The 21,826-nt window shown below is 42.4% G+C and overlaps 1 protein-coding gene across 1 annotated transcript in view; it reads left to right on the forward strand.

The window, feature by feature from the left end:
- Positions 1-21,826, forward strand: part of LOC126285668 (DC-STAMP domain-containing protein 2) — a 287,117-nt gene that overhangs the window by 136,124 nt on the left and 129,167 nt on the right. Inside the window, exons 10-11 of the mRNA XM_049984879.1 lie at positions 527-691; positions 15,313-15,556. Of these exons, the coding sequence (XP_049840836.1) occupies positions 527-691; positions 15,313-15,556 (409 nt within the window). The remainder of the gene's footprint in view (positions 1-526; positions 692-15,312; positions 15,557-21,826) is intronic.

The raw sequence follows: 21,826 nt of genomic DNA on the forward strand, positions 1-21,826 counted from the left end.
CTGTAGTATTACAAAAGACATAGTTTTCAAATGGAAAGTGCTCAAACATGAGTCACCCCTGTCAGAGTTTGTTGTTGAACATTTTATTTCACAATGATAAATTTTTATTTATCGTAGCATCTTAATTCATATAGAAACTGACACATGTGTATGAGATGAAATTCTTACAGAGTTTTAGCAGTCGTATATCTGTCACAACTGTGAATTAAAATTACAAATATTTGAGTTGATTGATGATGGATAGAGTCTGTTGATGATAATTATGTAAATATCATAGATGTCCTGAAGACATCATTGACTAACTTAATTAAAAAAATTAGTTATAAAGTAATCTTGTATATTCATTATGTCACCATTAACTGGAGCTCTCGCCAGTAACAAATATACACTATTTATTTGCTTTGAAAGAAAAGCAGAAAATGTTTCAGTCTCAATAATTTTTGACATAATAGATGATATTTGAAATTAATGTGAATTTCTAGACAAGAATATTTCAATAACAAGGTCATCCTTTATGGTGTTTCAGATCCACAAGTGGTTGACGTCAATGTCAAAGGCACAGGATTTCTTGCAAGCATATATAGAAATGTAATGGGAGCATTCAAGCCATTTGATGTGAATGCCAAAGTGGATACAATACCATGTTTACCACACCCATTACCACCAAATTATATGCGTTACATGCAGATAGGTATTTTCCTCAATGAGACTCATTTCTCTAAAACTGTTGTTTATGACAACTATTGGCAATCACTTCATTATTGTATTATAGCAACATGTATATGCCTCAAACATCTTTAGTACCAGTCTGGGAACTCCACACACAGCAAACACTAAAAAAGCTTAGCTCATCAACATTTGCCATCCAAATAATCTCCAAACTTGGAGACATCAACGTATCAAAGTCTGCATATTTTAGCTATGTTCATTCAGTTATGTGCTATGGAATAATCTTTTGGGGCAACTCACGACTTTTCTTTTTCTTTTTTTAATTTTAAAAAAAGCTGTAAGCCAGAAAAAAGTAGTCCGAATTATATGTAGTGTTCTTTCAAGAACCTCATGTCGCAATCATTTTAAACAGTTAGGTATATTAACCACTACCTCACAATATCTCCTTTCACTCATGGCTTTCACACTTCTCAGTTCCTCTGAATATGAAACAAATGAGGCATACCATCATTATAACACAAGACAGAAAGGTGATATGCACTGTGAACTGAAAAATCTGTCTCTGGTACAGACAGGGGTAAAGTACACAAGTAAAAAAAAAAAAGAAACTTTAACGCACTCCTGAGTAATATAAAGTGTCCAAAAGGAAATAAAATGCTTTTTAAAAAAAAGCTAAAGGAATTCCTACTGGAAAAATGTTTCTACTCTTTAGATGAATTCTTCAGCAGAGATAAATAATTTGAGTAGTAATTCAGATTATTTCCTTTGTCATTGTATCTGTATTGTTTTTTATCACTATTCTATTTTTGTACTGTATTTTTATTATCTCTATTATATTATTGTATTGTACCAGTTTTGAATCATTGTATCTGCTTTGACTCATTCCACATCCATGCATAATCATGCCATACTGGATCTATGGAATATGTATCTCAAATAAATAAAATAAATAGTTATATCTGAGAGAATTGCAGCTAAATACATAGAAAAAGAAGTACCATCCTTTAAAAACTTGACTGGAGGGGATGAAACACCCTTTAAAGTAATTAAAACAGTTTTAACAAATATCTGAGCCCGCATCTGTAATAATTAATCAGTTATTTGAAGAAGGATGTTTCCAAGATGCTCTTAAGTACACAATAGTAAAGCTGTTATTCAATGATAGTGCTTTGAAATGGTTCAAATCCAACATAACAGAGGGAAAGCAAAGTGTAATTGTAGCATCAGGGACAGCAAGTTGTTCGTCAGACTAGAAAATCATTTCACAGGAAGCCCCAAAAGTCTTTATTTTAGGCCAAATCCTGCTTTCATTTTACATTAATGTTTTACCTGTAAATATTACATCCCACTCAGTTTTGTTGAAAGTGAGACCATAGAAGAAATTCCCCAAATAGTCACTGGCACCTGAAACAACTCATAACATTATTCTGATCTAAATAGATTAGAATGAAACATGATAAAGACCCATGTAACATAGTTTACAACTAAACAGGTGAAGTCAAATAACTTCCAAATTATCCATAAAAATCAATAACTTAAGAAAGCAGACTCTGTAAAAATTCTGGGGGAATTTCTAGAAAATAATTTATGATGGTATTCTCATGTAATCTATTGGCAAACAAATTAAACAGTCTTCCATTTACATTGACAATACTGTCCTAAATAAATGTCATGGACACAAGGAAAATTCTGTTTCACAGCTACTTTGACTCTGTTGTGAGATACAGAGCAATCGTTTTGGGGTATGCAAGTAGTGTAAGTAGGATATTATTACTACAAGAACTATTATTTGAAATATGTAGAATATTAGAGCTAGGGTTTCAGGTGCTGACAACTGTTTAGCAGTCTAAATATTTTAACTATTCTATGTGTTTATATGGACAGTTTATCTTTATATACAATAATCCTGAATTATTTAAAGGAAATCATTTCCAACATATGTATGATACTAGAAATAAAGGTAATTTCATGTTAACATCACATAGATAACATCGATACTCCCAGACTCCTCAGTATGTATCTATGAACATTTATGATAAATTAAAAGTGAAAAACTTTCACAGTATGGAACTAGTCCTGCAGAAAAGAAAATTACAAGCCATCTTGTAGAAAAATATTATTATTCACTAATGAGTCTTCAGCTTGTGGTCTCATTGTAGTGTTCTCGCTTCCTGAGCATGGGGTCCCGGGTTCGATTCCCGGTGGGGTCAGGGTTTCTCACCTGCCTCTAGATGACTGGGTGTTGTTGTGTCTTCATCATCATCATTCATCCCCATTACGGTCAGAGGAAGGCAACAGCAAACCACCTCCATTAGAACCTAGCCTGGTATGGCGGTGCGAGTCACTCGCATTCTTCCCCTATGCTCTTTCAAGAAGCATGGGACTTCATTTCCAATAATGAAATTTTTAAATGGTAATAAAACTATGTTTGTAGAGTAATGTAATAAACTTGTGATGATGGTTGTTAATTAAGATAAAGCTTAGAATTTTTTGACATATTGTATGTCTCTCAATTATACTGCTTATTATTGATGAGTCTCTTGCATATTAAATCAGTGATTTGTGTATGTGCACAATAAAATAATAACATTCTGCATCTCATGCTGATTCTGAGCAGATGTGGTTTAATGTTCCTATCTTGGTGCTTCCAGATAGAGAACAAGTACCTGTTCAATTCTTCTGTCCTCTGCCTTATTTGTTGTGGCGGTAGTGGTGGTGGAGCTTATGAGCACCCAGTGACTGATTCCGACTTGAAGGCGGGTAGTTCAAGCCATAATAGGTGAAGTAATTTTCATTGGTGCAATTTGGTGACAAATGAAGTAGCGGTCGAAGCATAAAATTCGTGGTCACTGGACTGTATCCTTGTGTTGCAAGCTATATCGCCCAATTCTTCATAGTGCCTCACAGGGTGGGGAAAGTTTGTAAAACACTTAATGCTGAGATTCACTCATCAGATGGGGACAGTCCACTATGGCTTAAGAACTTCACCGAATGAATGAAGTGCTCTCAAGCAAGAATCACAATAAGACCACTGACCAGGAGCAGGAAAAGAAATGACTTTTTTTTTTTTTTTTTTTTTTTTTTTTTTTTTTTTTTTTTTTTTTTTTTTTTCCCTACATGTTTTATAACATAAACTGCCTAACTGCCTGCGCAAAAGACTTGAAATCGAATTGATTTTCAGGCCTGTGACAAAAATCTGACAATTACTGAGACTGGTTGAAGACACAGAAAATCACAGGAACATCTAGCATCTATGAGATATCTTCTGAGTGTGCCAGTCTTTGGACAAACAGTGTGCACTGTAGAACAAACCAGTAAGCTGCCTGAGATTTCATCACCTACACTACCTTAAAAAATCCACTTTAGCTGAGCATGTTATGTAAAATGATGACTGGATCACATCTAACAAAACATCTGCTATAGCTCACACAAAGAGCTTCTGGGACTGTGCAATTAAAGAAGGCATTGGAATAAAACTCACTGCTGACACACTTAATAGAGATGGTGGCCTGCAGCTCAGGTGTGGGATCCAGTAATTGTGAGGTAGAAGGATCACAACAAATGTCAAGTGAACTTATGGCTCTGGTGTCAGAAGATGCTGAAGTTGAATGCGTGCCAGAGAGTATGGACCTGGATACCCACTAGGGGTCTCTGTGCCTGTGCCAGGAGTCTTACTATGTGAGTGTGCCACTCTCTATATCATGTGAGGTCCGCAGCCAATCGTTTTTCCCACAGTCATGTATTTATGCCGCTGTGTGGTGCTACCCTGGCAGTCTGGTACTCGCTGTAGTTTGCATGTGCCTCTTGGCTGTACTGTGTTCTAGTGTGTGCTGAGATACATACTGTCATTGTTTGGAGTGTTCCTGTGTTGCTGTTGCCTCACTGTATTTATCACCTCAGTTCTTGCGTGCATGTCTCTGTTGTGTCCTGGTTGGTCGTAGTGTCTGTCGTCCCCTACTTGTTTTCTGTCCTGTCTGTTCATTGTTAGCAATACCTCCAGCGGCTCCCCCCACCTGGTAGTTTTGCATCTCCATTCTGTACTGTGCACCGCTCACTGGTCTCTCGCAGTTATGACATTGGTGAAGAGGTAAAAGGGTTGATAGCATGGAGGCTAAGTTGGTCTGTCTCCTGGTGCAACAGTAGTACCTCATGCAGCAGAAGCAGTGCCAGTTAGAAGTCTTACAACAATCCTTGTACTTGCTGATGGACAAAGTCATGGCAAGGGTGCCATATCGCACCAGCTCCCGCGTGTCCCAGTTTCTGACCCTTCCTCATGTCCACTATTGTTTCCACCCTTTAACGACGCTAAGAAAGACTGGGAAACATACTTGCATCATCTGAAACAACATTTCACAGCGTTTCAGGTCAAAGACGAGTCCCTACAGCAGTAGTTATCCTTGTCCTGGGCATCACCAGACCATTCTTCCCGCTACGCAAATTGGCACTGTTGTCAGACCCCATGGCTTTCTCCATAAATGAGGTATGTGTGCTGCTGACTAACTACTATTCCCAGTGATACCATGTTATGGCAGCTTGGCTTGAGTTCCACCTGTACCCTAAACAGTCCAGTCACTCATACCATTCTTGGGTCATGGACTTGTGTCTCAGCCACAAATGTGACTTCACTTGCACCAATCAGCATTGCAAGGTCTCATATGTGGACTCCTTAACTTGTGATGTTGCCATTCAACTAGCATCCAATCCAGAGGTCTGCACGGCTGCGTTGAAACTTGATAACCCCTCACTGGAAGATATTCTGCGAATAGCCCACTTCTTTGAAATTGCACAAATGGCAAACGAGCATCTCATGGCGAGGCCACAGGTGGCAGCAGTAGAGTCCTCCCCACAGGTGCCTCCCTCAAGCTGTCAATGTGGTACAGCTCACAGAGAGCGACATCATTGAGATTCCTCCTTGTTCAACATCTCTATGGTTTTGGAGCCACCAGTAGTTCCTCGTGGGTCACGTGAATCACTTACGTGTGGCCTGCTGTGCATTTATGCCCTCTCTCCATGGGATGCCCCATTGACACAGAAGTTTTTCCTCATGCTCTGCATTTTTAACATGGACATTCATTTCCAGATCTATATGGCCTCCTTGATCAATCTGGCAACATATACTCGCCTGGGTTTCCCAGAGCTGTCTCCCATCTTTTGGTGATTGGTCAGATATGGTAACGGTTCTATCACCTTCCGTGGGCAGTTCTCGGTCCCGGCCACCTATAAACATGTTCCCCAGCTCCTAACCCTACTGGTGGTTGATCATCCCTCAGATTCAAACGTTTTTGGATATGATGCTTTCACACTGTTTGGCTTTTCGATTTCTGATGAAGTTAAGGTTGTTTCCATTGCCGTCCCGTTCGAGGATATCGAGGATCTGTGCTCATCCTAGGCCTGTCTGTTTCGGTCTGACTTAGGTTGTGCTTCAGACTGCCAGGAGCACATTGCTCTCCGCCCAGATGCGCAGCCATGGTTCTCCTGGGCTCAACCCAATCCGGTGACCTTACATCCAGCAGTCAAGCAAAAACTCGATTGACTACAGGCTGCTGGTGTCATCAAGCCCCTCAAAGCAAGTGCTTTGGTGATCCCATTAGTAGTGAACACACAGTACCTGGTTGAAACTTATTCCATTTCCTTCTTGCCAAACTTGCACGTGGTGAGTACTTCTCTAAGTTTGATGTGGCAGAGGCTTACCACCAATTACCCTCAGATGAGGAAACCCAAAACATTGTTATCATCAACATGCCTTTTGGATATATAAATACAAGTGCCTTGCGTTCAGTATTCCCTTGGCCCCAGCCATTTTCAAGATATACCTGGAGCAGCTCACACAGCCCATCCCAGCTTGTGTCAATTATCTTGATGACATCTTGGTCACCAGCCACATACACAAGCATTTGCGGAACATTGATTCCTTATTTCACACCCTGCAGGCCACAGACTTATCTTTCAGCTGGAAAAGTACAGTTTCTTTCAACTGAAAGTTGAATACCTGGGCCACTGGCTCAGTAAAGACAGCATTTGGCCGTTGGATCACATCACCACCATCAACTCCCACTCTGCCCCAAGGATTTATCTGATCTCCAGTTTTTTTTTTTTTTTTTTTTTTTTTTTTTGGGGGGGGGGGGGGGGGGGGGCAAGGATAACTACTATTTAAGTTTTTACCCCTGGCTGCTGACATTCCACAGCCCCTTAATCACTTCTGTTGCAAATGGGTGCTTTCAATGGGACTCCTCTGTGATCAAGCTTTTCTCCACTTGAAAAATATGCTCAAGTCTGTCCCTTGCCTGATTGCCTTCTCTCTGGACCTCCTCTTGCTTTTGGCCGCCAATGCTTTGGCTTATGGTATTGGGGCAGCCCTGGCTCATAGGAATGAGGATGGCTTAGAACAGCCCATTGTGTTTGGGCTCAAGACACTGTCCCCAGCACAGAGGAACTATTCTCAGATTGAGAAAGAGGCTCTGGCGATTGTGTTTGCCATTCAAACGTTTCACATCTCCCTGTCTGGTTTGAATTTCACTCTCCTCATTGAACACAAGCCGTTGATTACCGTATTCGTCCTACACACATACACACACACACCTGCCAGAGCAAACTACTTAATGTCTCCAGTTCTGGGTGCTGTTTTTACACAATTCCACTTACATTATCTGATAGAAGCCCACCTCTCAATGCTCCATTGCAGATGCCTTGTCATGTCTCTCCTTGGGCCTGATGAGTTTGACTATCAGGAAGTCCTCTGCTTTCATATTGATATGGCCCACCAAGGTAAACTGGATTGATTTCCGTCATGGCTGCACAGGTCGCTCTGCCACACTCCGGGACCCCATTCTACAGCAGGTTCCCCACTATGTGACCCGTGATTGGTCCACCTGTGTGACTCACTGGTTGAAAATTGAATTCAGCCCATGACAGCACCTCTCACACAGGCTCTCACAGGGGCGGATGTCCTGTTGACCGCAGAGGACAATGGGGATGTCCTGTATGAAGGCGTTGGCTCACTGGCATGTATGTTGGCCTGGTGTAGATGGTGACATTGAACACTTGGTCCGTGGATACACAGAGTTGTGCATCAGCAGGCCAGCCACACAATCATTTGCACCCTGGCCCATGCCTTGCCAACCCTGGGACCACATCCATCTAAATTTTGTGGGCCTATTCTTTGGATCAATGTGGTTTCTCATTGTGGATGCATGTTCTAGACACCCGTAAGTGTTGTGCATCGCGTCCACCACAACTGATGCCACACTCAAGGCCTTGACTCAGATTCTTGCTGTCGAAGGCCTGCCTTGTACCTTGGTCTCCAATTATGGCCCCCAATTCATGGCAGCCTTCTTCCATGTAATCTGTGAGGCTAACAGTATCAAACACATCCGCACCCCTCCATTCCATTTGTCCTCCAATGGTACAGCAGAATGACTGGTCAGGACATTTAAATAACAGCTGACAAAAGTGGTCACATCCTCTGCCACCTCATCGGCCCTCACCTTATTCCTGAGCACTTATCGCACCACACCGATTGATGGTCATAGTTCAGCCTAACACCTCCATGGGTGGCACCCACAGACCCTGCTCCAGCTTCTGATGCCATCACCTTCTGAGCCCCACTTCTGACCCTCTCATTGCTACACCCAGGGCACTAGAGATGAGCAAAGTCGTTCACCCTTGGGAACTAGTTCACTGGTGATCACTCTTTTCTGGGAATTGTTAATTTTTTACTCGTTCAATATTCATTATGCTTGGTATATGGTTCTTATGAAAAATTGAACATTAGTAGCATAGGTGACTGAAGATTGAAGGCGCCAAGAGGGACTTGCCTCCCCCCTGGAGTACAGAGTCTTTATTCATAACACATTTCTCACTTGTAATTTTCGTGATTCTGCAAAACATCTCATTTAGCCAACTGCAGTGTTATGTGACTGATCACAGTGAAATAATACAAGGTGGCACATGAAAAACCAGCCCCAAGTACAGACTGCTTGCCAGTTACACATGATTTGTTGACCGCTACGAGCAGAATAGATAAAAATCTAATAATTAACCAGTGAAGAAATAACAAATAAGCTAACGCAAACAACTTCAAAACAATAGATGAAGATTGGTGGGCAACAATGAGCAGTCTAGTACTCAGGGCCAATTTTTTGTGCACCACCCTGTACCACTGAAGTAACATTGTAGAAGTTAAAATATTCCCTTTACAAAATGTGACACCATACACTCGGTTACAAAGCATGGGCTTCATTCGTTTGTAAGTCGGTCTGTCTTCCATACCAATGAACATCTTCTTTTACCTTGGATCAAAAAAAGACGGAAAATGGCCACATGTGTATGCCACACCGACATCCTGTGCATGTGTAATAACAAAAAATCTTGCCTTTTTACAAGTATTTCTACTGATGTATATTGAAATAGTGAAGTAAGCTGATACGCCGTTTTGTTACCTGAAAAGATGTATGTCTTATATACCACATATTTTTTATGTAATTTATGTAATTATAAAATACATTTTAATTACCTGTCGTGGATGCTGAATAGAATATGAAAAGAACCAGAAGTTCAGATTGCAAAAAAGGTTTGAAACTGATCTAGAATGGGCTTGCGAAGTGAACAAAATGAACAACAACAACTCAATACTGAACTAACTATGAGCAGTTGGCAGTGGAACTGCAACGAGTGGCCACACAAAGAAGGACAAGGTTGGCCAAGCAAGACTGAGACCAAGACAGACAGGAACGGGACCGAGGCTGGAACGAGACCTGCCGACATGCCATTCAGGAATGAGACCAACCGTTTCCCGTTCCTGGGAGCTATAAGTAGAAAGCTGCGACCAAGACCTAGACAGACAGGAACAGGACTGGGGCTGGAACGAGACCAGCCGATGTGCCTTTGCGGGAAGAAGACTGACCGTTTCCCGTTCCCGGGAACTATAAGTACAAAGCCACGACCAAAGTGAATTATGAAAGACTGTTCCTTAGAATTCATTCCTCGCTCGTTCGGTTCATCTTGGTGAACCATTCCTTTGGACCCGTTAGCTCACGAACGACCCATCTCTACTGGGCACAGCCGTAAGGGCCTGCTCTAATGGGAGCAAGGCTGCTTGGACTCCCACAACAGTAGTCGTGACCCATAGACGCTGTGTGACATCGGTACAGACACAGAAGGGGCTCAAGTGCTGCCACTATAACCAACTCTTGCCTCATAACTCTTTGTGGCACCTCACTTCCCCCAAACCTCTGCCTCCTCCTGGTGTGCACAAGGCCTTCGAGTCAGCCTCACTGCCGGTAACTTATGGCTCCATGCATGCATACTGGCACTTCTTCCTGCATTCAGAAAGATTGGAGGTGCCATGCAATGCCCTGCCCTCCGGTGACGTTTTGATGGATTCCATGGACTGCCCTCCCAACCCACCGCTGGCGGTCAGTGATACAGGACGACCCTCCATTCTCTCATTCTGCCCACCACAGCACCATCCAGGGCATTTATGCCCCTATGCATGGTTTTCGTGGAGGAAGGGTCTGGTGTCAGAGAGTGTGGAAGCTGAATGCATGCATGAGAGTATGGATCTGGATACTCACAAGGGGTCTCTGTGCCTGTGCCGGGAACCTCATCGTGCAAGTGCGCCACTCTCCATACCAGACCTTTTGAATTTCCCACAGTCAAGTATTTAGGCAGCCATGCACCTCTATCCTGGCAGTCTGGTACTCACTGTAGTTTGCATGTGCCTCTCGGCCCTACTGTGTTCCAGTTCCATGTGTTGTGATATGCGCTGTCATTGTTTGGAGTGTTCCTGTGTTTTTGTTCTCTCGCTGTTTATCACCTCAGTTCTTGCTCGTTGCATCGTGTTGTGTCCTGGTCGGTCGTTGTGCCTGTCATCCCCTACTAGTTCGTCTGTCCTGTCTGTTCATTGTTAGTGATACCTCCAGCAGTCATTCATTAGACAATGGTTAACAGGTGCTTGGTCAAAAACACAAAGCATTGTAACCATGAGATGTGGCTGCAATCCCAAGACCATTTTATTCTACTTTCCACAATAATGTTTCTGTCTTCCACACCTGTTTCTGTCAATTTTTTTCTGATGTTTCAGTTATGAACATTAACGACAACTGTTCTTTCAGCTCTATATCAACCGATATAATTATATTTTCAGCAAAAGCAATAGCTGCTATATTTTTAACCAACAAAATGTGGTGCTTGATATATTAAGGCTATATTTCTTATTCTTTGCAAGGTTCCAGCTATCTGGAAGATCGACAGCAGTATGTCGAATTAAATGAAACTAAGCTCTCAGGTACAGCTACCACTGCACATTCCTCCATACATACCATAAAGCAAGGCATTCCCCAAGGTTCCGTCCTGGGCCCCTTGCTGTTCTTACTTTACATAAATGACCTTTCTCACAGCCTACCAGACCCAAAAACCCTTTTGTTTGCTGATACTCATATCTGCTGATACTCATATCTGCGCCCGAACAAATTCTCCAATCTAATATAGATAGGACCACAGATCAAATAAGTTGATGGCTTCAAAGTAACAGGCTCCTGCTTAATGAAAAAAAAAAAAAAAAAAAAAAAAAAAAAAAAAAAAAAAAAAAAAAAAAAAAAAAAAAATTGGAATAACCTTCCACACAGCCCAAAACAGAAATCCATTACTACCAACTATATCACTAGAAAAAAATAATGTTAAACTTGAAAATGAAATAAAATTTTTGGGGTCACTATTACTGATACACTCACATGAAAAAGGCACATTGATGTTACCAGCACAAAACTTAGTAAAGTATGCTTCATGATTAGATCAATAAGGAATGTCACTAACACAAGTACCCTAACCGCAATGTACCATGCACTCTTTCACTCTGTACTTAACTACGGAATCATCTTCTGAGGCCAAAATTCTGAATCAATTAAGATATTCAAACTGCAGAAGAAGATAGTCAGAACAATTATGTTCAAAAAAAACAAAGAGACACTTGTGAACCATTATTTAAGAAACTAAATATTTTGCCCCTCCCATGCCAATACATACTAGAATTATTATTCTTTACCAAAAAAAAGTATCAACAAAATTAGCAAAAATATGGATTAACACGATTATGACACAAAATCAAAAACCTCTCTAAGAATACTTACCCACTCAACAAAACTGTACAGTGATTGTGTCAAGTGTATGGGAATAAAATTATACAATCATCTTCCAACTTTTATACAAGAAATCCAAGAAATAAATAAATTCAAACAGACAGTGAAGTCTCTTTTAATAAAAGACTGCTTTTATACCATCCAGGAATATTTGGAATCAAAATTGTCTTAGTGCATGATAATGTATCAAAGCTGAATGTTGTTAAGTCAATTTTGTCACAACATGTAACAATTCTCTGTAAAGCTGTAAATTTAAGTAACATAATTTTGTAGGTAATGTAAAATAATCATTCTTCTGTGTTCTTGTTTACTGTTTTAGTCTCCTGTAAACTGCATATTTGTATTGACTTATCCCATATCAGTTGTACAAGCCATTGTACTGATTTGATCTATGGGACAAATAATAAATAAGTAAATAAATAAAAATTACTGGCTGGTTGGAGCTCTACTTCAGTTTTTAGCAAAATTGAGGAAGCTGATTTATTTTTCTGCTCTGTAGATATGGAGCATTATCAAACAGACCTCACTTCTAGGTGATAATTGGAGAATAAGCTGGGTCTCTATGTAATTTTTTCTTATATTTTGTTGTCTTCTTCTGAAAGATAGTCCAAAGTTCTATTTTTTGAGTTACACACAGAGAGGGTATGCGTAATGAAACTCACATGTACAGCAATTAAACACTGACCAGCATTTTTGTTTTCTAATACTCCTTGCACAATTTTATCTTGGCAACATTTATTCAATGGCCATACTACACTAGACCTTTACCAAAATAAATTAAAGCTGCCAATGGTTTCTTTAAACAAAACATGGTTTCATGCAAGCATGAAACCATGTGTTGCCTAAATTAATCACTGGCAGCTTTAATTCTGATCATTCATCTTTTTGGTAAAAATGTAATGTAGTATGGCCTTTTGCAACTATATTATCTCATTTAGACATGATGACTCAGTTATTCTGGCAACTTTCACAACCAATTCCAATACACAAAATAGTTTTTTCTCAGAGTTTCATTGCTAGCTTTAAAGTCTTATTTTGTACAGCAAAAGCATGGGATTTTTATAAGTTGTGATTTCCCTGTATTGTTCATAATTAATATCACAGAACTTGATGCTCAATAAACACACTACTGTCAACAGAATATTCATTGTGTGTACTGTAGTTTGCTTCTTTTACTTTCGGATGGATACTTAAATCTCAATATTCTCAGCTTTACACCCCTCCTTCCATAATTTACATACTATTGATTTATTCAACTTCTGCTTTTGGTTATTGCCTCGTACTTGCATTTTATGCCACATTTTTGTTGGCACTGTCATATGTTTCTCCTTCTTATTATGAATAAATTTAATGACTTTAACAGCAAGCTATCACACCAGGATGTGACAACATCTTCTGTAACCACTTTCTGTGCTTGTACTGTGAGGTAACACCACTTTGAATTGGAATGTGGCTGGAGTAGTATTCTAGACACACACACATATGAGCACACACACCCACTTGCACAGGCACCATTGTACATAGGGAAAGAAAACATTACCATTTATATAGTTTTGTTCTCTCCCTCAGAGTTAACAATGCCACATACCCTTTCTGTGTGGAGAAATGAAGTAATAAACACATATAAATCTCAAAGAATACAAAATATGTGAATTTTAAATGTAACATTTGATGTGATGAACAGAGCCTTACATATAGTATCTCATCTCATATACAATTTTAGTGATAAATTCATTAATGTTCCATCACAGCTGATCAAACTAGTGATGAAACAGACAGCATTTTGAGAAATAAAATTAACACCTTTGTACAGTTACTGATCGTACTGTATTCACACCAATAGATCAGATATAGTTTTTGTTCCATAAAGCCACAATGAGGAGCACTTCAAGGATGTAGAACATATCACAGTACAAGAATAATTAATAAGTAATGAGAGAGAGAGAAACAAGTGTTAATTCCCTTCCAAACACCCAAAGTGCAACAATCTTGGGTGTGGAATAAGTAAAAAATCTTAAACATATTTTCATTTTATAGGTAACAACACACTTGTCACAAAACATGTAAATGTATAAATGTACAGTATACTGAAGTGCATGCAATAATTCTTTCACTCTTGTAGCCACAAACAATCAAACAGAAACAACACTTCACAAAGCTGCATATGGAGATGCACAGAACTCTTATTTTATTTAACAATTACATTATCTGAAATTATTAATAACAGATAGCGAAATCAGTTGTAATAAGAAATTTATCAGTATACTAGAAAGGATACCCCATCAATAAATCCCATATGCTCCTTGTAAACTAAGCATTTGTAGTTAAACTTTTTATGGCTGCTGGCAAATTACTAAAAACATTTGTTCCTGAATAATGGATGCCTTTGTGGGCCAAAGTAAGTGTCATTAAATCTTTATGAACACTATTCTTATTTCTAGTACTGATACCATGAACTGATCTGTTATTATGAAAATGAGATGTTTTATTTATGACAGTTTTCATTAAGGAACAAATATACTGAGAAGCATTAGTTAGTATACTCATTTCCATGAACAGGCATTGGTGGATTTCATGCCCTCTTTTGTTGGGGTCTGCTGCCATGTTTTTTTATTCTGACAAGTATTATCAGTTGTTTCATTAGCAATCAAGCATCACTGACAGATGTTTGTAATCTATTTTAAGTCATTTGGCTTGCTTTACTTTCCATAACAGTTGCTGCTGTCATATCAGTACTGTTCTGTGTGGTGCATTACTTATTGTTATGCTGTCTTAGCTTCTTCTGCAAGCAAGCATGAAACCTCAGAACTTAGAATGACAAAATGTTAAGACAACCATTATGAAAAGAATAGACTACTACTCACCATAAAAATGGCATGTTGAGTTGCAGACAGGCACCACAAAAATACTGTTACTCACTTAGCTTTCAGCCAAAGCCTTCTGCAGAAAAGAAAGAGAAAATACACACACATTCACATAAGCAGACACACCTCATGCGCACAAGACTGCTATCTCCATCCACTTTAACCAGACTGCTAGCTGGCCAGTCTGGCTAAAGTGGCCAGAGATAAAGGTCATGTGTGTATCAGGTATGACTGCTTGCAGGAAAGTGTGTGTATGTGGGTGGTGTAAGTGTGTAACAGTCTTCTCATTCGCCCTGTCTGCAACTCAGCATGTTGTCTTTACAGTGATTAGCAGCAATCTATTACTAAAATTCTAACCTGACTTTCCACTGTTTCACAATATAAAGTCATTCAGACTGAGAGTGAACTGATCCATTTTACACTTAATGATTTGAAATGTGCTAAATTTGTGCTGGATATTTAAAATATTAAAGAAGTTCATGCAATTGTCAGGTAAACACTCAGATATTTTGTTATATTTGAATTATATCTATCTCATAAATACTCTGAAAATAAATATCCATCATGCTTGAATTCAAACAGAATAATGCAAAATTTAATCATGTGTGCGCTATATAATAAAATAAATTTAATACTTTTTTCAGGGTTTATAGTACTGCTATGTCTTATTTTGGCAATAATTGAGCCGTATGTATTACGTCTAAGGCAGTGGTTTATGGGCTACTATTATCCTCAAAGAGCACAACAGAGGGCTGTATGGCTTTACAACCGTATACTTAGATCAAGAGAAAATTTTCTTAAATTTGCTCGTAGACACCTAAGAAGAAAGTTTGGTAAGGGAAAAAGAGGAGGAGATGAGGAGTCATTTTTTACCCAGCTATGGCAGAGGTAAATAACACTTTTAAAATTAGAAGAATTTTTCTAAGTGTAACATAGCAGACATGTGTAATGTTTATAGTGTTCCAGATATTTTTGTTGGAGAGCAACATGTATTTGTAACATTTTGCACACTAACATTGTTCAAATATTTTAAAACTTAAGGCAGAAGGCTTTTGTTTTCAAATCCATCATATTTTCGTTTGTTTATATTTTCAAGTTTCCTCTTGTTTATGTTTGTATTATTGTTTATGTTTGCACTGGGAGACATTTATTTGTATTCAACAGACTCAAATATTAATATAGAGCACAATAAATAAATTTTATATGTCATAATTGCTCCTGTAATGACTGCATTGTGCTACTATCTGAGGGAATTGGGTGATAGTTGTAGGTAAACAACTAGTATTCTCTCATATGACAATTTATTAGCACTTCACGTCTACACCAATACAAGTCCATGAGGCTAACTCCCGTTAGCGGAAAACATCCTCCAAAACTCTCCATCTCAAAGATAGCACACTTACACTCTTTACAAATATCGATATTTACGGCGCTGCACGCCACATAGCCCCCTCCCCCCCCCCCCCCCCCCCCCCCCCCCCCCGCGCAGTATGGAGAACGTCCCTGTGAATGGGGGGAGGGGGGGTGAGAAGTTAGGAAGGGAACATACAGTTCTTCAGCGTCAGGCGGAAGCGGTCGACTGGTAGGAGACCGGGGGGTGAAACCCGGTACGTCGACGGCAAAATCAGCAAGCGAAGCCGGCGGCCGAAGACGACGTCCTGTCCTGGAGTGGAGGTGTAGCACTTCGTCTGTAGGCAGGCGGAGAATCACCTTGCCAGAAGGCCTAACAAAGGCACGCAAATTGCCACACGCAGCACTTGTGCTTAATTTAAAGCGACGCACCACACGAGTTTCTGCACTTCCTCCCTCAATTTTGACACACGAGAGTAACACACACGCCTTATCACCATCAACAACAACAGATAATTTATGTATGTCATCAGGATGTACATGTGTTGTGAATTCTTGGGTGGCACCTGTACGAGCCAGGGGGGGGCGGCAGGGAGGTGTGGGGAAGCCATGGCATGGAGAAGCGTTTGCGGAGAGGGGTGTGGCAGGTGCACTGGACTGCGCAGGCGACAACCTCGGGTGATCAACTGACGGCCGAGGGAGTGTGGCCGAAGGCAACGAGGAGCCCACATGGATTGAACGGCGTGACCAAGAGCTATCACACGAAGATGGTGACACAATGGTAGAATCCAAGTGGTTGGCAGCTCGACTGCGAGGGCTGGGAGGAGTGAAGCCTCGAAAAGTTTGGCCACTCGAATTAGATGAGAGCGGAGAAGAAGCAGTGCTCGGCAAAGAAGCCCGCTGTGGAGAATCAGTACCCGAATGTATGGTATGAGAAGATGAGTGGCCACTTGAAGTAGGACTGGAAGAGATAGGGGCCGAATCAGGGGGGTCCACCTGAGGCTCAATGAAAGCTGGTTTCACTCAGTTGAGTGAGACTGTGGTTACAGAGTCTTTTATGAGGAGGTCCATGTTATTCCCGGAGCGTTTGACAACCTTGTAAGGACCTGTGTAGGGTGACTGAAGTGGGGCTTTGATTGAGTCATCTCTGAGAAACACATACCCACAAGAGTCTAGAGTGCGCGGTATGTACACGCGCGGAGGTGTATGACTAGCCGGAAGTGGCGGCTGAAGTTTGCTGCAGTGCAAGCGCACTCGCTCGAGAAGTGAAGGGAGTTCGGAGGGCCGACGAAGTGGGGTGGGAGCGACTAATTCTCCAGGCAAATCCACCGGTTGGCCATACACAAACTCGGCTACGGAACCCTTGAGATCTTCCTTGAAAGTCGCACGAAGGCCAAGAAGCACCAAGGGCAGTGCTTCTGTCCATAGTGAGTCATGACAACGCAAGGCAGACTTTAAGGTACGATGCCATCGCTCGACAAGCCCATTGCTTTGGAGGTGGTATGCAGAAGTATGAATTTTGACAATACCACACATTTTACATAAATCGGAGAAAACTGAAGACTCAGATTGCCGTCCCTGGACAGTTGTGAGGTAAACAGGTGAGCCAAATCTAGAGATCCACGAATCTAAGAATGCTCGGCTTATTGTCTCAGAGGTAATGTTTGGAATAGGCACGGCCTCAGCCCACCGAGTCATCCTGTCAATGGCTGTAAACAAGTAACGGAAACCCTCGGAGGGGGGCAAAGGTCCTACGAGGTCCACATGAACATGATGAAACCGGCCTGGCGGTTGGGCAAAACAGCCAAGGGATGAGGAAGTGTGCCTGGAAACTTGGTTCTGTTGACACAACAAGCATGTCCGGGCCCAAGACTGACAGTTGCGGCGCATGTCTCTCCAAACAAACCGTTCAGATACCAGACGGGTGGAAGCTTTGACACCGGGGTGTGCTAATGTGTGTAATTTGTCAAAGACCTGGCGCTGAAGGGGCTTAGGAATGAACGGCCGCAACGTACCAGTCGATTCATCACACCACACTAATTCAGGTATGCCGGGGAAGGTAGAGCGTACCGGTTTGAGAGAGGAGCTGTGGTCCGAAATCAACTGCATGGTATCAGGGTCCGCCGATTGCAACCGAGGTAGGTCTGTTAAGTTAATTAAGGTTGTGACAGCACCTACACACGAGAGAAAATCAGCAACCACATTGTCCGCTCCTCGGATGTAGCGAATGTCATTTGTAAATTTGCAAGATGTAGTCGATGTGACGAAAGCGTCGTGGGGGCGGATCAGACGAAGGATTTTTTATCGCAGGAACCAACGGCTTGTGATCACTGACCACATAGAAATCTCGTCCTTCAACATCAGTTCTGAAGTGTTTTATGGCCTCGTACACTGCAAGTAATTCTCTGTCGAATGCTGAGTATTTCTTCTGTGCAGTGTTTAACTTTTTTGAGAAAAACTGCAGGGGTGTCGTAACATCATTGTATGTCTGACTCAGTACTGCGCCGACAGCACTGTCACTAGCGTCAGTAGTGATAAACATTGTCGCGTCCGCACGTGGGTGAGCAATAGTGACAGCGGAGGCCAACAGCTGTTTGAGTTCGTTAAATGCCTTGTCCATGTCTGGTGTCCATGGGACCTGGCGGGTGCCGGAAGTTTGTGAGCCTGCGAGTGCATCTGTGAGAGGTGCCTGCACCGCAGAAGCAGCTGGCAAATGTTTACGGTAATAATTAACTGTTCCGATGAACCTGCGTAATTCCCTATAGGTCTGGGGGCGTGGCATCTCAAGAACAGGCTTGATCTTATCCTGCGGTGGTGTCAGACCGTCCGACGACACAACATAACTTAGGAATGTGACGGATGACTGGTGCAATTGAGTCTTTTTATTGTTCAGTTCTATACCAGCAGCTGCTAACGTGTCTGTCACGACTTGAACACGCTCCTTACTCTGTTCCAAAGTATGAGCAAAAACCAATATGTCGTCCATGTATACGAAACAAAAGTCTAAATTGGATAAGGTTTGATTGATGAAACGCTGCCATGTTTGGGGGGCGTTTTTCAACCCAAACGGCATAAATTTGTATTGAAACAACCCGAAGGGAGTGGTTATGGCAGTCTTTTCAATATCCTCCAGAGCCATGGGGATCTGATGAAATGCGTGCTTGCAGTCCAAAACAGAGAAGTACTCTGCACCTGCGAGCGCATGATTAAAGTCCGTAATGTGTGGGACCGGGTATTTATCAATGATGGTGCGGGCATTTAAACGCCTATAGTCTCCGACCATATGCCAAGTACCGTCTTTCTTTTGATCAAACAAGATAGGACTAGCCCAGCAACCGGAAGAAGGTTCAATTATTCCCTTTTGTAATAAATCATCTAATTTTTCTTTTGCAATTTTCATAAATTCCGGCTTGAGGCGGCGTGGGCGTTGCGATATGGGCGGCCCAGCGGTTAGACGTAACCGGTGAACTGTGCCATTAGTGACTACCGCAATACGTGGCGCGGCAAAACAGTCAGATGTCCGTGAAGCGGAGCAGGCGGTGGCAGGCAAGCAAAGCTGTGGCGCTGAGGCGTGCCAATCGCTCGAAGGCTGCGTAGCGAACGCACGCATGTTAACCTGGGCGAGGTTGGTACACTGGTTTTTGGTAGCGGGCCGTGCCGCTACGAGCGCTGTAGGCCCGAGTGGGTGTGGCCTAACAGCAGACAGCTGTATTTCATTGCCACGGGCTTGGGAGGTTAATTGTTCATTCGAAACGCATGCAACATGAGCACACAGGCATACACTGTCATTACAAGGGGGAATGCTGACACAGTTTGCAGAGTTCACAACATTGTCATTAATGTGTGCGGGCACGGGAACACCAGATTGGCACGGACTAACCTTGTCTGTAGCCGACGGGTCGTCCGCTTGTAGTGACGCGAGGCGTTGTTGTGTGGAGGTCAACTCGTGATGTATGTCGCGGGGATGCAACAGCATTTCCCTACGTTCCATCCGCAAGTTTGAAGACTCGGCGCGCTCCGCTAGCCACTCGTTTGTCCAAGATAGGTTTGGGCACTTCTTAGCCCAGCACACATGTTTGGTGTTAGCCGAACTGTCACTCGGCGGAGCGAAAGGAATATGTTTGTTCAGTGGGGGGTAAAACACAGTATTTTTCACAAAATCTAGTGACAACTGATAGTGCCCGAGGAAATCAATTCCGAGAATAGGTTCTTCAACTGTTGACTCTAAAAACGTCCACTTCAGCTTGCACTCGGGCGAAAGTTTCACTGTATACAGTGTAGAACCCGAACACTGTAAGGTAGACAAGTTCACTGCACGAAGTACTGTTTTGTGCGGTTGCACTTTATTGGTCGCTAGGCGAGCCGGTAGCAAGGAGACATCTGCGCCAGTGTCTACCAGAAACCGTACACCCGATTGTAAATCTCGGACATAGACTCGACCACACTTACTGTTGTTGTCCAAAACGGAATGCAACGTTGGATGGTGCACGTTGTTTATGTCGCAGGAGGTGGCACCGCTGCCTACATGCGGTTGGAGTTTGGGTAAGAGCACGGCGACTGGCATTTGCGTGCTTGCTCCCCGAATCTCGCGTGGAAGAAACAGTAAGATTGAGCGGGCCTGTGCTCCTGTGGGTAGTAACTAGGTGACGGAGTATGCGACCCAGAATCTTCCACCGAGGCCGGTGCGCTGTCGTTGGGCGGAGCTGGAGGTGCAGGTAGGGCGGCTAGTTTAACAAACTTGTTATTAGCAGCACCAGACAAGGGCGTGGTGTTGGACAGCTTCTTAGTGCAGTCACGTCCAGAATGCAGTGCGTGGAGCTCACGCTGCCTGGCGGAGTAAGCTCTATCGGTGGCACGTAAACGTTCATTTACTGGCCTATCCTCATACGCAGAGATTGCAGTCTGGACAGGCAGAGGCAGCTTTTCTGTCCAGATTTCTGCGAGTGTGTCATCAGGCATAACTTGCTCGTCGACGAGAAGACGGATGCACCGCCACAGCTGGGACGGAGACCTGTCGCCGAGACGCTCTTCGTAAATTAGCTGTCGCACGTTTTCTCTCCTGGTTTTTGAGACGCGCTCCAGTATCGTCTGTTTCGCCATAGCATACTTCTCTGCTAGGGGTGGTGCTTTGACCAGATCGTAAATTAAATCGAAGGATACACACGTGGCAGGAACTGGCTCGGGATTGAATTTACTGCTGGATTTTCCAAAGTGGCAAGATTCTGCTCGACACCACGAAGTGTATTGAATTGTGCGTTCGACACAGGAGTAGGAATGTTCCGAACAACACTCTGTGGAGAACACGTGGAAAAGTCTAGGCTAACAAAGCCAGAGTCCGCGACCGTTGGCGGTTGGCAGAAACTGGCTGCACTCGATAAATTCCACTGCATGTTCGGGCTGAAAGATTCCAAAGGATCTCGCGGCATATCCACTACGACGGCAGGGATGCTGGAGAGATGTTGCTGAGATCCGGGCGGCGGTGAGTGCTGAAAGGCCATTGTCAGAAGCTAAAACACCGGCCCTCGCGATCGCGAAAAGAAAACCGACGCGGTAGGCGCGTAAATAACACTTCGTGCCGTAACTTGAACGCGTATTACACAAAACGGGGTCACCAGTGAGGGAATTGGGTGATAGTTGTAGGTAAACAACTAGTATTCTCTCATATGACAATTTATTAGCGCTTCACGTCTACACCGATACAAGTCCATGAGGCTAACTCCCGTTAGCGGAAAACATCCTCCAAAACTCTCCATCTCAAAGATAGCACACTTACACTCTTTACAACTATCGATATTTACAGCGCTGCAC

The sequence above is a fragment of the Schistocerca gregaria genome, chromosome 1 (genome assembly GCF_023897955.1).
Source record: "Schistocerca gregaria isolate iqSchGreg1 chromosome 1, iqSchGreg1.2, whole genome shotgun sequence".
In the NCBI taxonomy this organism is placed as follows: domain Eukaryota; kingdom Metazoa; phylum Arthropoda; class Insecta; order Orthoptera; family Acrididae; genus Schistocerca; species Schistocerca gregaria.